General features: G+C 38.6%; 1 protein-coding gene across 1 annotated transcript in view; it reads right to left on the bottom strand.

Moving 5' to 3' along the window:
- Positions 1 to 14,858, bottom strand: part of ADAM28 (ADAM metallopeptidase domain 28) — a 97,197-nt gene that overhangs the window by 12,892 nt on the left and 69,447 nt on the right. The window contains exons 13-18 of the mRNA XM_043981292.1: positions 14,459 to 14,548; positions 11,027 to 11,222; positions 9,406 to 9,508; positions 7,427 to 7,583; positions 5,867 to 5,947; positions 3,168 to 3,246 (exon numbers count right to left, since the gene is read on the bottom strand). Of these exons, the coding sequence (XP_043837227.1) occupies positions 3,168 to 3,246; positions 5,867 to 5,947; positions 7,427 to 7,583; positions 9,406 to 9,508; positions 11,027 to 11,222; positions 14,459 to 14,548 (706 nt within the window). The remainder of the gene's footprint in view (positions 1 to 3,167; positions 3,247 to 5,866; positions 5,948 to 7,426; positions 7,584 to 9,405; positions 9,509 to 11,026; positions 11,223 to 14,458; positions 14,549 to 14,858) is intronic.

Below are 14,858 nucleotides of genomic sequence, written 5' to 3'. Positions count from 1 at the left end.
GTACACAATATACCATTAGTAAGTTAATGTTTTATAAATCCAAAGATCTAAACTTTAAGGGTAAGTACTTACAGTTTAACAAAAATTGCTGGGAAAAAATGGAAAACATTTTGGCAGAAACTAGCCATAGACCAATATCTCACAGTATATACCAAGATAAGTGCAAAATGGGTATATTATTTAGATATAAAGAGTGATATAAGCAAATTAGGGGAGTATTGAAAAATGTATCCGTCAGATATATGGAAAAGTAATGCATTTGTAGCCAAACAAGAGATAGAGAAGATCATGGGAAGTAAAATTATAATATCGATCACATGAAATTTAAAAAATAGTTTTTGCAGAAACAAAACCAATGCAGCCAAAATTAGAAGGAAAATGGGAAACTGGGCAGAGGGGGAAGGAGGATAGAGACTTACAGAAAATTTTGTTTTCTGATAAAGGCCACATTTCTTAGATATATTGGGAATTGAGTCAACTTTATAAAAACAAAATAAGTCATTTCCCAATTTATGGTCAAAGAATATAAACAGGAAATCTTGAAGAAGCATAGATCAAAGCTATCATTATATGAAAATATTATCAAAATGACTATTGATTAGAGAAATATAATTAAAATAACTGTGAGTTACCACCTCAAACCTCTCAGAGTAGGTAACATGATAGAAAAAGAAAAAGATAAATACTGGGAGACTTGCGAAAGAATTAGAACATTAACACATTGCTGATAGAGTTGTGAACTGGACCAACCTTTCTGTAAAACAACTTAGAACTATGCCCAAAGGGCTATAAAACTGTGGATATTCTTTGACACAGCAATACCACTACTAGGTCTGTATCTCAAAAAGATGAAAGGAAAGAGGCAAAGGATCTATATGTATAAAACTATTTATAGCCATTATTTTTGTGGTAGCAAAAACAAAATAAAGGAAATTGAGGGAATGTCCATCAATTTGGAAATGACTCAACAAGTTATGGTATATGTTTATGATGGAACACTCTTGTTCTATAAGAAATTATGAGCAGAATGAATTTAGAAAAAAAATGAAAAGACTTATATGAAGTGATGCAAATTGAACTGAGAAATACCAGGAAAACACTGTATCTAGTAACAACAATATTGTAATGATGATCAACTGTGTAAGATTTAGCTGCAGTGGTCAAGACAATGATTAAAGACAATGTTAAAGGATTTTTGATGAAAAATGTTATTCACCAGCAAATAGAGAACTGCTTAACTCTGAGTGAAGATTGAAGCAAGCTTTTTAAATTTTTCTTTATTTTTCTTGCTTTTTTCTGCTACATGGGAATGTGGGAAAATGTTTTGCATGACTTCACATATATAAGGATCTCATATTTTCTGCCTTCTCAATGGGTGAAGAAGGAATTGAAGCAATGGAACTCAAAATTGACCAAAAAATGAATATTAAAACTAAATAATTTTTTAAAAGAAAGAAAATAAAATGTTTCTAAGTATCAGATAACTACCCAGGACAGCTAAGATTCAAGATAAAATAAGTTGATTATATATGGTTTAATTGATCATTGTAATTAGTTCACCTATAGGGACTATTTAAATAGGTTTGTTTCCTTAGGAGATGCATCAGATTATGACTCTGATGAACGGGTTTTTGGGTTTTTTTTCCCAACTTTTATGACATCAAGTAAAAGCATGAAATTGTAAATTTGTCAAAAAAAGTTTTTGTGATACTTGTCTTCTAGGAAACTTCCCTGTATTTTATAGGGTACAAATCTAAGTTCCCTGACTTTCAGCCTTTTATATTTACCCAATTTGGTCCCTGTGATTATGAGTTGCCACCAATCTGATCCCTATCGGTTCTTGAAGGAATTCTATCAAACTCTTGATGAAATGAGCACTGAAAGAAATACGTCCACTGACCTAGTTATTTTAATAATGTTTTTGCTATCTACTTCTACAAATGTCCTTCTGCTGGTATAGGAATGTTGGACCTAAATCTCCAAAAAGGGAGAAATTGTGGAGAAACTTCATTTCATTGTTTAAATCTAGGCTTGTATGACTGAGAACCAGAACTGTTGCCTAGAGACCAGATTTGTTAAATACTTATCTCAAGACCTTCTAACCAGAAGCCCAGTCAGATCTAAAGATTAATGCGAGGCATGTGAGGAGTTTTCTCCTACTATACATCTCATGCAACCCACATGTTTCTTCTGGAAAGTGCCTTCTTGTAAGTCAACTAGTAACTGTTTCTTTGTGTCTTTGAATTCTATATAATGTACAGCTTACAGACACACTCAGGTAGAATGGATGTGGGAAAATATGGGCCCCCTTCAAAAGCCGATTGAAGTTGTCTGGGAAACAATTAATGTCTGGAAGGTGAATTTCAGGTGGGAGAAGGGGGTTTACTAATGGTTCCTTTCCTTCCCTGCCCCTCCCCAGAAATCAGGATCACATGATGGGGGAAAAGTTTGGAGGGCTCTTCCTCTCCTCTGAGGAAGAAGGGAGGAGGTTAGAGGGCTGTCCCTTTGACTATACTGCATTCCAATTGGCTAGCATTTGGTGCCAGTATCTTGGCACGCAAATTATAACTGAGGAAGAAGGGAGGGGCTGGTGAGATAAAAGGTCTCCTGAGTCCCAAGCTCCCTGCCATTTCCATTAGGGAGCTGGCCCATTTGTGTGCGAATGTATAAAGACCTTTGATACTTCTCCAACACTGAGTCCCAGAAATTCTTACATGGGTTTTCTCACAATGGACCACCCATTTTTCAACTCTCTCTTCTTACAGACACCTTAATAAAATGATTTCTAAATTATTTCACTTCCAGATTTTATTCTCTGCCACATCAATAATGGTGTCAGAAGTGGGACACATCCCTTGTCTGCTGCCCTTTACATGGAATAGAACTGACTCCATTCTGCACAAGATGTTTGGAGACCTGATATCCAGAGAAGTGCTGAGTAAAATTGATGTGAACCTAAAAGCACTACATATACATGGGATATATCATCATGATTCATGAAGCTAATTTATTGCAAAAGCCAACTAATAAAGTTTTTAGTTGATTGTGTATGTGCCTTGAAGAGAGGCATGAAGACCCACCCAAGCTTTACTGCCAAGAACAAGATAAAGAATGGACATGAATTGTCACAGGTCACCACCTATAGTAATAAAGTTAAGAATACTCACGGAAAACAATGGTGGAATTGTCACAGTTGGGAGGTAACCATCCTTCTTCACACTGACATTGAAGCTCATGGTCACAAACCTAGAGAAGCAGAGACAGATACAGTTTATTAACAACCCTTCCCCCTCCTGCCCCCCCCCCATGCTTTTTTATCACTTAGAAGTTTTAACAAAAGGATCAATGGCAGCTGCTGACCAGGTAGACAGGTACTTCATTATCCTCTCTGGCAGTCAAAGGGCAGTCCACGTCACTGCTGGCTTCAGAGAGATTGTTATCAATCAAGCTTCTTTAGATCATAGGATCATAGATTTTTATTAGGGAAGGACCTTGAGAGGTCATTTAGTCTAATCCCTTCTTCTATTATTTTATTTTGTTATTTACATTTTTTTTTGCAGGGCAATGAGGGTTAAGCGACTTGCCCAGGGTCACACAGCTAGTAAGTGTCAAGTGTCTAAGGTTCGATTTGAACTCGGATCCTCCTGAATCCAGGGCCAGTGCTTTATCCACTGTGCCACCTAGCTGCTCCCAATCCCTTCATTTTTACAGATGGGGAAAATGGATTGCCTTAGGTCATGCAAGTAGTAACTGGCAGAACCAGGATTTGAATGCAGGTCCCTTGACTCCAAAAATCCAATGCTTTTTCTGTTGAGCTTTGCTGCCCCTCTAAGGAATAGGAGTGTAAACAGCCCAAGTACTTCTGGTTACCCAAGAATTGCCAAATTTATCAAACCAAGTTCATTGCCCTTCTCACTAAATGCATTTGTTTCTTTTCATCCTTATTTCACTCTGTTTGTCTGTGGTACTGATGTAGAAGGCAAAAAGTGGTTAATAGAAAAGCCTAGGACCCAAGCTCTAATTCAGATATTAGCTCTAAAAGGGATTCAGATCCCAGTTAATGGATAACTTACAAATCAAAATGCTAGGTTCTCTTACCCACAGAAATCAGTACCCATAATGGGACCATAAAGGGTCAGATCAAATAACAATAAAGGAAATGACAGCCTATAGAAATTTAGACGAGAAATTAAAAAAAAATTATGTTTTGAAACTATCCATGGGAAACAGAAGGAGACATGTACAGGAAAGGCCAAATTTGTCCCCAACTTCACCTTATGATGTGTAAAACCCCAAAACACACCTCCACTGAAAAAGGTACCCGCTTTGGGGGTTGACTTAGGACCCCAGGAACTCCAAATTAGGATAAGCCCTCCCCTGTAACACCCCACGGTGGAGAATATTACGAGGACAGGCCCTCCCTTGTACTTCCCCAAGGTAGAGATTATTATAATGAGACTGATGAATCTATTTATCTATACTATAAATATAACTGTCTTTTCTTTCACTATTTCAGAGATACCTTTTCAATATTCTGGCTCTCTCCCTGTGGTCACTCACAGTATTGCAATAAAACTTGGGAAACTGAGTCACTGAGTCTTGTAATTCTTTTGGGACAACTCAAGATCAATTTGACCCTAAATTCCAGCCCGCATCAGTACCACCAGTTTCCAATATTCAAAACCTTGGGGTAACTTTTGACTCTTGTTCCCTATCCGTTCTCTGATCAATGTTTTATTTGGATGATTTCATCTCTCCAGCGTGCCTTTGTGTCATCCCCACCTTGCTTATTTCACTACTGCTACTCAGTACTACCTCAAGACCCACCTAGATGGTCTTCCTGCCATCATCTCTACTGCATCCAATCTAACATTCACATCTACCAGGCTGATCATTATAGTATTTCTATAGCAAAATTAAAAACAAAAGAAAACAAAATATTGAGTAGCTCCCTCTCCTCACTTCCCACTCTAGGAGAATGTAGGCTTCATGAGGCAAGGATGTTTTCCATTATATTTTTGCATGCACAGGGCTGGGAGGGTCCTCCTTGTCTATCTAGTCCTATTGTCATTTTACAGATCAGGAAAGTGAGGCCCAGGGAGGATAAATGATTAATCCAAGGTCATAAAGTAGTAATCACTAGAGGTGGGATTTGAATTCAGTTCCTTTCCAGAACCAGTACTCTTTCCACAGTGCTTCCCCTATAGTAATTTTTATTCTTCCCTTTCTAATCTAAAAGGTACTCATTCTATTTGATAAATAAAAAAAGAAACACAATGACAATTGAGAAACTCTTCCTTCTTTCTGTAGTTAATTATCATTGTCCCATAATTTTTCCTTTTCCCAACGTAGTTAAAAAACAGACAAGCAAACAAAAAAACACCTTCCATCACCTCAGCAGACTGGGTCATCCCTTCTCCCTGTACACTTCCTAAATTCTACTTCTGAACTTTCTTAACCCTGAGCCTTTTGGCTAAAATGTGCTCCCTTTTCCTTTTGACCTCTTTAATTTCTACCTGTATATTAATCAAAACTCTACTATCACCTTTCAGGAAGCAATTTCTGATTCTTCCATGATCAATGATCTTCCCTTTGACTTTAGTTTTCCCCTCTCTAATCTTATCATGAAACCTTGTCTATTTTAGTTATATTCATTTCTGTCTTATTCTACCACTACCTCACCTTTTTGTAAAATATAATCTCACTGAGAGCAAGGAGCATATCTTTTTCCAAACTGTGTGTTTTCCCTGAGTTTGCACAATGCTCTGGTTGTAGTAAGCACTAAATAAATGTTTGCTGAATTTCACAGTTGCCTTAAAATTGCTTGGGATTCAAGGAGCTTTAGAAATCAATGATTTGATCTTACTGCATGTCCTTTGCACTTTGATGAACAATTTGATGACTTGTAGGCATTCTCTATGTCTATACAATCTCCATTGATGCATACCTAGAGGGACAGAGATAAAAAGGAATAGGACATTATTCCTCCCCTCACCCCCACCCCCCACCCCTTGAGCTTCAGGTCTGTTCATTTACAAAATCCATGGAAAAATTGCTTGCTAAAAGAATCACAATCTTCAGTATGAGGGTGAAGGACACATATTTCCCTTGGTTCCTCCTTCCTCCTCATGTTGTCATGTGTACATGCTCATCTTCTCATTTTTAAAATGTGTTGTAACAGTAGTCCCTCAAAATAAAATGCAAATTTCCTGAGAGCAGACTAGCTTGTATATTTTTGTGGTCTACCACTACGCCTTACACATAGTAGACAATTAAAATAAGGAACTGATTCTCACAACAACCATGGGAAGTAGGTGTTATTGTTATCCCCATTTTATATATGAGGAAATTGAGGCATGGAGAGGTTAACTGACTTTCCTGGGTCACCTTCATAGCTTGTCAGTCTCTGAAGTCACATTTGAACTCCAGTCTTCCCGATTCTGGGTCCATTAAAGATAACTCACTGGATTGTCTTGGTTTGGGATATCACACAGGAAAATAAATTAGAGCCAAATGGACATTAGAAGTCACCCGGGCCACCTCTCTAATTGTACAGGTTAAAAAAAAAAAAGAATGACAAGAACATTTAAGTGACTCACCTAAGGTCATATAGGCATTTTTTTCAATGTCTATTATGAAACATGAACCTAAATCCTCGCTCCAAGTGCAGAATTTTCCCCACTACTCCACACTGTCTCTGTGCCAGGAAAGGAGTAGGACTGAGATTCATAGGCTCACAAAGGTAAAATGGATTTTAACAATAATCTAGTTCATCCTTCAAATATCAAACTTGAGGGAACTGAGGCCAAGAAAAGAGAAGTGACTTGGCCAAAGTCTCACAGCTAGTAGATGGAAATGCCAGAATTCAGACACAGGTATCTTGACTCTCTCTATCCAGTCCTTGATTCCTGCTACCCTAAGGATTCATTGCATTGGAAAGATTAGGAAGGATTGCTATGGGAAGCCTTCCTGGTGTAAACTAGGGAAAAGAAGGCAGTAGAGATTAGACCTGGGACTTAAGTGGTATAGGGAACTCCAGGAAGAGGAAAATCCCTCCACTAATTCAGGTGGGCATCTTCTCTAAAAGTTATAGCCTTTTAGAATTATCTAGCTATCTTCTACTGGATATCTACTAGTGGCATATTAAGATGTTAATTGATCTACCTAAGGCCATACAATAGTATATGATAAAGGCAGGTCTTGAAGGCAGGTAGTCAGTTCCAAGGCTGATTCTTTACCCACTAAACCAAACTGCCTCATCTAAGTGGCATCATTTATTATAAGATCAGTGGGTTCATCATTTGAGTCATACATTTTCCACCCTGCCCCCTATGCACACATGAACAAGCTGTCCTGCCTGTGGATTTGACCCCAATAACTAGGCATCAAATATACCTTAGAGCAAAGACCCCTAATGTCAACATACACTATTGTTTCCACATTTGGTTCCATTAGCCACCATGGAAATGTCTTGGTTGTCATCTGATGAAAATGTTTTACAGGTTAGGAAAGACATGATCTTCCCTTTCCAGGGCAAAACATCTGATCCTCCATAACAGTACAACTTGCCACAAATGGAACTCCTGGAGGGGGCAGAAGGAACAAGAACTATTTAACAATAGTGGGGTGAGGATAATCATTTAAAACATAAGTGTCAAACTGGCTTTTTTTCCTGCAATGCAACCCAGTATGGCCAACCAGATTAAAATGCAATTTAAAACAGTTTAATATCAATAAATAAAATATGATAAAACATAGATAATGTTAATTTGTGGTTTTCTAAATCAACATTCAGTCCACAGGGATCCTTATGTATGGCTTAGTTCTAATGTATTTGAGTTTGATACTATCAGTCTAAAGAACAGTTTGAAAGGAGCTGAATAATCAGGAAAATGCAAACTCCTTTAGGGAAGGGACTATTCTTTGTTTTGTCTTCATATCCTTAATGTCTTGCATGTTAATAAGTGCTTGGTAAATCCATATGGAATGAATGAATGAATGAATGAATGAATGAATTAATTAATTAATTAATTAATGGGTAGCAGGCATTGGATTCAGCCACTTCCTATGGAGATACGGTTGTTTGTACCCTAGCACTCCTTCCAATGGGTCATGGGAACTGTATACCCTTGCTAAAGAATGTGCATGGCCAGCAGTTCTTGCTCTGACCACCTCTCTTGCTCTGAGTTTCAATTCAATTCTCTTCGTTCCCTAACCACAACCTCTGTAAATGGATACATATCAAGATGTTTCATTAAAATATTTCCCTTGATCTCTCTAGACAGTTGACAAAGCTATCTTCTTTTCTTTCAAGGACAGGGGATCACTAAATCAAGGTCTCTGAAAGGCAGAGCATGAACCTCAGGTACCAAATTCCACAGCATTTGAACCATGTACCCTTTTATTACATCTCAGATATGAGTGAAAAACCCCTCCCTCCTGAGGAAGGTTATTACATGGTTCCAATGGGTATGGCAATTTTCTTTCCATTTAGTTAATATCCTGATGGCATCCCCATTTCCTCCTTCTATTCAGTCAATTGCTAAATATTATATTTTCTTTTGCCACACAATCTCTGGGATACATCTCCTTTTCTTTAGTCACATGAATACATCCTAGGTTTATACCATCATAATCTCTCACCTTCACTATTCTAATAGCCTTCTAATTGTTCTCTCTTCCTCAACTCTCTTCCCACTCCAATCAATCTTCTACTCAACTGACAAAGGGTTGCTTCTGAAAAGCAGGTTTTATCATATCTTGCCTCTACTCAATTCCCCATTGCCTCCAAAATGAAATAGAAACTCCTTTGTTAGGCACTTAATGTTTTTCACAACCTGTCTTCTTCCTACCTTTCTAATTTTCTTATCTCTAACTCCAATCCATACACTCTGGTTAAGTCACATTTACCCAATTGCTTTTCTTCACATATGATAAGTGCATTTCCCATCTTTTTTGCCATTGCACTGGCTTTCCCCCATGCCTGGACCATTCTCCTTTCTCACTTCTGTCTTCATAGCTTCCTGCAAAACTCAGCTAATTCCCATATTTCGCAAGAGACCTTTGCTAGATCCCCTGTTGCTACTGCTTCAAATATGAATCAGCTTGAGGAAATAATGGCTAGCAAAGGTTAAGAAACTTGGTCAATGACACAGAGGTAAATATCATCAGAGGCAGGATGGAGATCTAGTTCCTATCCATTAAGATATGGGAAAATGAATACTCTAAAAATTCAAAGGATGGAAGCTATAGGGATGGAGCATGTGGTGCTATCTAACCATGATCTCCATGTGTCTCCTCCCAAAACTACTTGTATGACAGATCTCCAAGTTCATTTTCTCCAAATAGGGGATAAACCTACCTTTATCCTTGGAACCCGCAGTAGGAAAAAGTCAAAATCCTTACCCCGCTTTACATGGAATGTGCATATCATCCACCTTTCGGCAATAGCCATAAGTTAAACCAACACTGTTTATGTCGAAGCACGATTTTTCAGCAGCTTGAGCTCCTGTTATCACGCAGCATCAGGAGACAGATTTGGAGAGAAATTGTTTACATTCACACATGGGAATATAGTGCAAATAATGTAAATAACAAGGTATCCTAGCCCTGATACCTTAAGCAGATGGAAACACATCTTTTCTTGAGTCATGGAATCAATCGATTAGCCAAAGATTTGCTTAAGTAAATCCTCACTCATTTTGAGAGGAAAGAAGTACTCTGAACCATTGAATTATATCACATTACACTATTCAGGAAATGTATTGCGGTTTACAAGTAGAATTAAATATACTTATTGATCTCTGTATATATAGATAAGAGCATTCAAGCAAGAGTTGGATAAGTTTTAGGAGTACTTGGAGGAGGGAGATCCTTGTGCCTAAGAGGACAGGAAGGGTGGATGGGAATTGTTTCCCTTCCTCCATCCCTGTTCTGACTGGAGGGAAAAAAAAAAAAAACACCAGTATGTGCATCGTTTACATATCATCTCCCTCATTAGAATGTAGCTCCTTGAGAGTATGGGCCATGGGATTTTTGTTTTAATTGTTTCCCTTTTATTAGTATCCCTAGTACTTAGCATAGTGATTGGCACACATTAATAAATGTGCTTGTTCATTGTTGGCTGTCTTTGGAAAAGTCAAAAGATTTGAATTTCACTTTGTTGATGGTGGTAATGTCCCTAGGGTATACAGAGCAAAACAAGTAGCCTCAGAGTTCTGCAAGGGCACTGACACTCAGAGGTAATGAGGCATTCTACTAGAGTGGAATGTCATTACATTTCATTTCATGAGTATTTTGCAAAGAGAGAAAATAACCTCCTAAATCAGAAGCTGGGAGTAACTGCTTTAGCACATGTGTTCTCCAAGCTTAAGTCCTCTCTTCCCAGGGAACAAGTGTGTGCAGAGTATGGAGTATGTGCAGGTTTAAGGGATGTTTTTAGACTTCTGTCCTGACTATAGCTTCTCAGTAAATGTCTCTTTGTAAAAGCTGGGCCTGAAATCAGGAAGACCTGAATTCAAATGGGATCTATCGCAATAGCTGAGTGACCCTGAGCAAGTCACTTAACTGTTCTGTGCCTCAGTATCCTCAACTGTAAAATGGGGATAATAATAGTACCTGCTTTCTGGGGTTGTCATGAGGATCAAGTTAGATAATTTGTAATTAGTAATCAACACCTATAATAATAGTGGCTAACTCTTTAAGGTCTACAAAGTGCTTTCCATGGGTTTTATGTCACGCACTCCTCACAACAATACCACAAAGAAAGCACTATCATTATTGCCATCTTTTAGATGAGGAAACTGAGGCACAGAGATTTTAAATGGCTTGCATTAGGTCATACAGCTAGCCAGTTAGTGTCTGCCACAGTCTTTGAACTCAGATTTTCTTGACTTCAGGTCTTCACTGCCCCACCTAGTGGCTTATCAGTGTACTAGGCATTGTGTATATAAAGACAAAATGATAACAATCCTTGCCTTTAACGAGTTTACAAGGTTAAAGACCTAACTGTCTCTTCAACTCTTACCTTCTCCCCAAAGACTGACACACTGGTCCTGTAGTGTTGGGCACTGGCCCATCAGACAGTAACCTTGCCCATTTTGGCAGGGAAATCCATTGACTCGGAATCGATCCCTGGGACAGCTCCCAGACTTGCCATCACACATTTCTGGCAGATCACATTCATCTTTAGTTGGCCTGCACAGGGTCCCAGCCTTTTTAATCTAGAATAGGAGAAAAAACAAGCAAACACAAAGAATAAGAGGAAGTTGTTGCTGTTTCTGACTCTGACCCCAGATAGCAACTAATGTGCTGGGTCTGGGGTCAGAGCACCTCAGTCCAAATCCTGATTCTGCCACTTTTGGCTTTGGTGACTTTGTACAAGTCATTAAAATTTTCTTGGTCCCATGTTCCTTATCTTCAAAGTCACGTGGAATGGGTCTGATGGCTTCTGGTTCCTTCAAGTTCTAAATCTATGAGCATGTAAACCTTATCAAGAGAGAAGGGAAGAATGGAAGGGAGGGAGGGAGGAAGGAAGGAAGGCAGGAAGGAAGGAAGAGAGGAAGGAGGGAAGGAAGGAAGGAAGAAAGGAAGGAAGGAAGAAAGGAAGGAAGGGAGGGAAGAAAGGAAGGAAGGAAAGGAGGGAGGGAGGGAGGGAGGAAGGAAGGAAGAAAAGGAGGGAGGGAGGAAGGGAGGAAGGAAGGAAGAAGAAGGGGGAGAAGAAGGAGGAGGAGGAGAGGAGGAGGAGAAGGAGAAGAGATAGAGGTTAAGTAATGTGTATACACACATATGTGCCATATGTGTGTATATATGCAGGTGTTTGTATATACACATATATACATGTATGCCTATATACATATATGTATATGTACTTACATATATGTGTACATGTATATATAAAGTACATCTGCTACCTTCTGTAATGATTGGAATGACGCCACCTACTGGAGACTTGCTGTGGAGAGCTCCACCATGAGGAAAATGCCTCAGAGGCATTGTGGCTTTTCCTTGGCGTCAGGAAATGACGTTTGCTCATGGGTGCTGTCTATCAAGTCTACCAGCCAATCAACTGGAGGAGCCTCCTATGGTCTGGGAGGAGACAGGAAGGAGGAAAGGGAGCCTGCGCAGAGAGCGCTGGCCCTTTTTGGCTTCCAGACTTGATGGTGGTGGCGGCAGAGGACTTCACAGGAAATTTGAGGAAAGATAGGAATGCCAGGCTGTTAGAATTCTGTTCTCAATCTTTTTCTTTCTATTTTCCAATAAACCCTTAAAAACCTAAACTCGTTTTATCAGTGATTTTTAGTCAGTTTCCCCCAAACTGGGGGAACAGATTAGAATCCACATTTAGAATCTTAAATTACACACTTCCAGTATTCTTGTGAGGATAGCATGAGATAACATATATATAAAGGACTTTACAAATATAAAAGTACTATGGAAATGCTAATGATTATTATTTTAGATTTTGGTTGATTGACTTATTAGGTGGAGAGAATAAGCATTTATTAAGTTACTATTATATGCCAGGCACATATAGTGCTAAATGCTTTTCTAAATATTATTTCATTTGATCCTCACAACCCAAAGAATCAGGTGCTACTAACACCATCTTTCAGTTGAGGAAACTGAGACATAGAAAGGTTAAAAGGGTCACACAGTCAGTGGCTGTGACTGGGACAGACACGAGCTCAGTTCTCATATTATCTCCAATGCACCTTCTAGCTGCTTATCAGGTTTCTATATTATGCCAAGCATGATGTTCTAGGCACTGGAGGAATAATGATAATGATAAAAATAACAGTAATAATAACTAATATTTATATAACACTTACTATGTGTCAGGCACTGTGTTAAATGCTTTTTAATTATTATCTCATTTGATCCTCACAACAATCCTAAAAGATAGATGCCATTATTATTCCCATTTTATAGATGATGAAACTGAGTCAGACAGTGGTTAAGTGACTTGGCCAAGGTCCCACAGCTAGTAAGTAAGTGAGACTGAATTCAAACTCTGTTCTCTCTCACTCTAAGTCCTGCATTCCATTCATTGTGCCACCTCCCTTCAAATTAATTCATAAAAGCACCAGAAGGCATGGTTAGAGAGAGAAGCAAATCCTTTTTTTTTTGTAATTTCCTTTAGCCCTCAAGTAGACCAGCACAGCTGAGGGCATCAGCCCAAGTCTTCTACTCTGAGAAGTATTTGGGTCCAATGGCCTTTGTGATAGACTCCTACTGAGAGATACCTGGGTTATCATTAGTCATCTTCAAAAACAAAGGATGGGGGGGCAGCTAGATGGCACAGTGGATAAAGCACTGGCCTTGGATTCAGGAGGACCTGAGTTCAAATCCAGCCTCAGGCACTTGACACTTAACTAGCTGTGTGACCCTGGGCAAGTCACTTAACCCTCATTGCCCTGCAAAAAAAAACAAAAAACAAAAAACAAAAACAAAAAACAAAAAAAAAAGGATGAACAATGACAGTAGTCCTGCCCTCTCAATCTTCTTTTGGTGTCCCACCTGGGCTGCTTGTTCTTTCATGCTCAGCTTCTTCCCCCTTTCCAGGTTCTCTAAATCTTCACAGTTTGGAGACAGCTCACCATTTTTATACAAGTTCCATGGTTTATGACCAAGTTCTTCATCTTCAAGGTACAGGTCTTGTTCACATTTAGTTTTGATTAATTGATTCACACAAGAAGGTTCCTTACTTAACAAAGGTAATGCCCTTTAAGTGGGGTAGGGGAATGACTGCAATCCACTAATATTTGTATAAATAATAGTGATACAAGCTATGAATACTTTGAATAAACTACATGAAAACACAATTAACTTATCTTTGGAGAAGATTACTAGTAATGTGTTTTAGTAAAAATGTGATGCCTTCTGTTAAAGTAGACTGTGCTTACGTCTGAAAGGAAGCTGGTGAGATGTCTTGATGCTAAATCATAAACCACCTGGTTAAGCTTTTAAAACAATGATGGACTTGATCAGCAGCACCCCCTAGCTCCTACTTCCTACTTTCTCAGAGTACCGAGAGTATCATCAACTCTCTTAACAAACTCCTTCCATTGCATTATGGGAAATATTGGCTTAATAGATTAATGCATCTGAATGATGCAGAAGGGCTCCGTTTCTCTTTTGATCGAGCACACATGTTCTTTGTTGGGGATGTCTTGTGAGGCAGAGATAACCAGGTTTCCTGATCCTCCTTTTTCAGAGTCTCCCTGTCCTCTGATATCTTTGCTTCTCCAGCATCTGTAGTGGTCTGTGATTGATGTTAAATTGTTTATTTTGTTCTATGTGGTGTATTGATGCCTTACACTACTTTAACCCACTAGCTTTTGCTTTCAGTGCTTGATTAAAGGAATCTAGAGTGTTGAATATGCTTTTGCTATTGTTCTTATATTATCCACTTATCATCATCATTGGCACTGTTGTAGAATAATGTTCATAACCTTACCTGGCAGTTTTCACAGCATTCTCCAAACGCACACTTAAAATTTGGTTTGATTTTACATGTTGTGGCATCACAGCAGACATTGGTGCATTCCTAAAAAAAAAATCAAGGGAAAGAATTACAAAGGCTGGGATTTCTTTTAGTCCCATCAACAGAGTCTATCAATTCATTCATTCGTAGGTAGGCACTGAGGTCCTTGAGACCAGGAACTGTGGATTTCATAATTAAATTAAATTTATATACCTATTTTTATTCAATCAGTCCCATCAATTATAGACCCTGGCATATAATAGGATAGGAGTTGGACCTGTGATTCTATATGTACAGGGAACTCTCAGATGGAGAAACTCCCTCCAGAAATGCATATTGGCACCTTCTCTACAACTAACAGTCCTAGAGAGCT

This window comes from Dromiciops gliroides, chromosome 2, assembly GCF_019393635.1.
Source record: "Dromiciops gliroides isolate mDroGli1 chromosome 2, mDroGli1.pri, whole genome shotgun sequence".
NCBI classification, from domain to species: domain Eukaryota; kingdom Metazoa; phylum Chordata; class Mammalia; order Microbiotheria; family Microbiotheriidae; genus Dromiciops; species Dromiciops gliroides.
The sequence above is the reverse complement of the archived record's forward strand: the minus strand, read 5'-3'. Positions and strand labels throughout refer to the sequence as shown.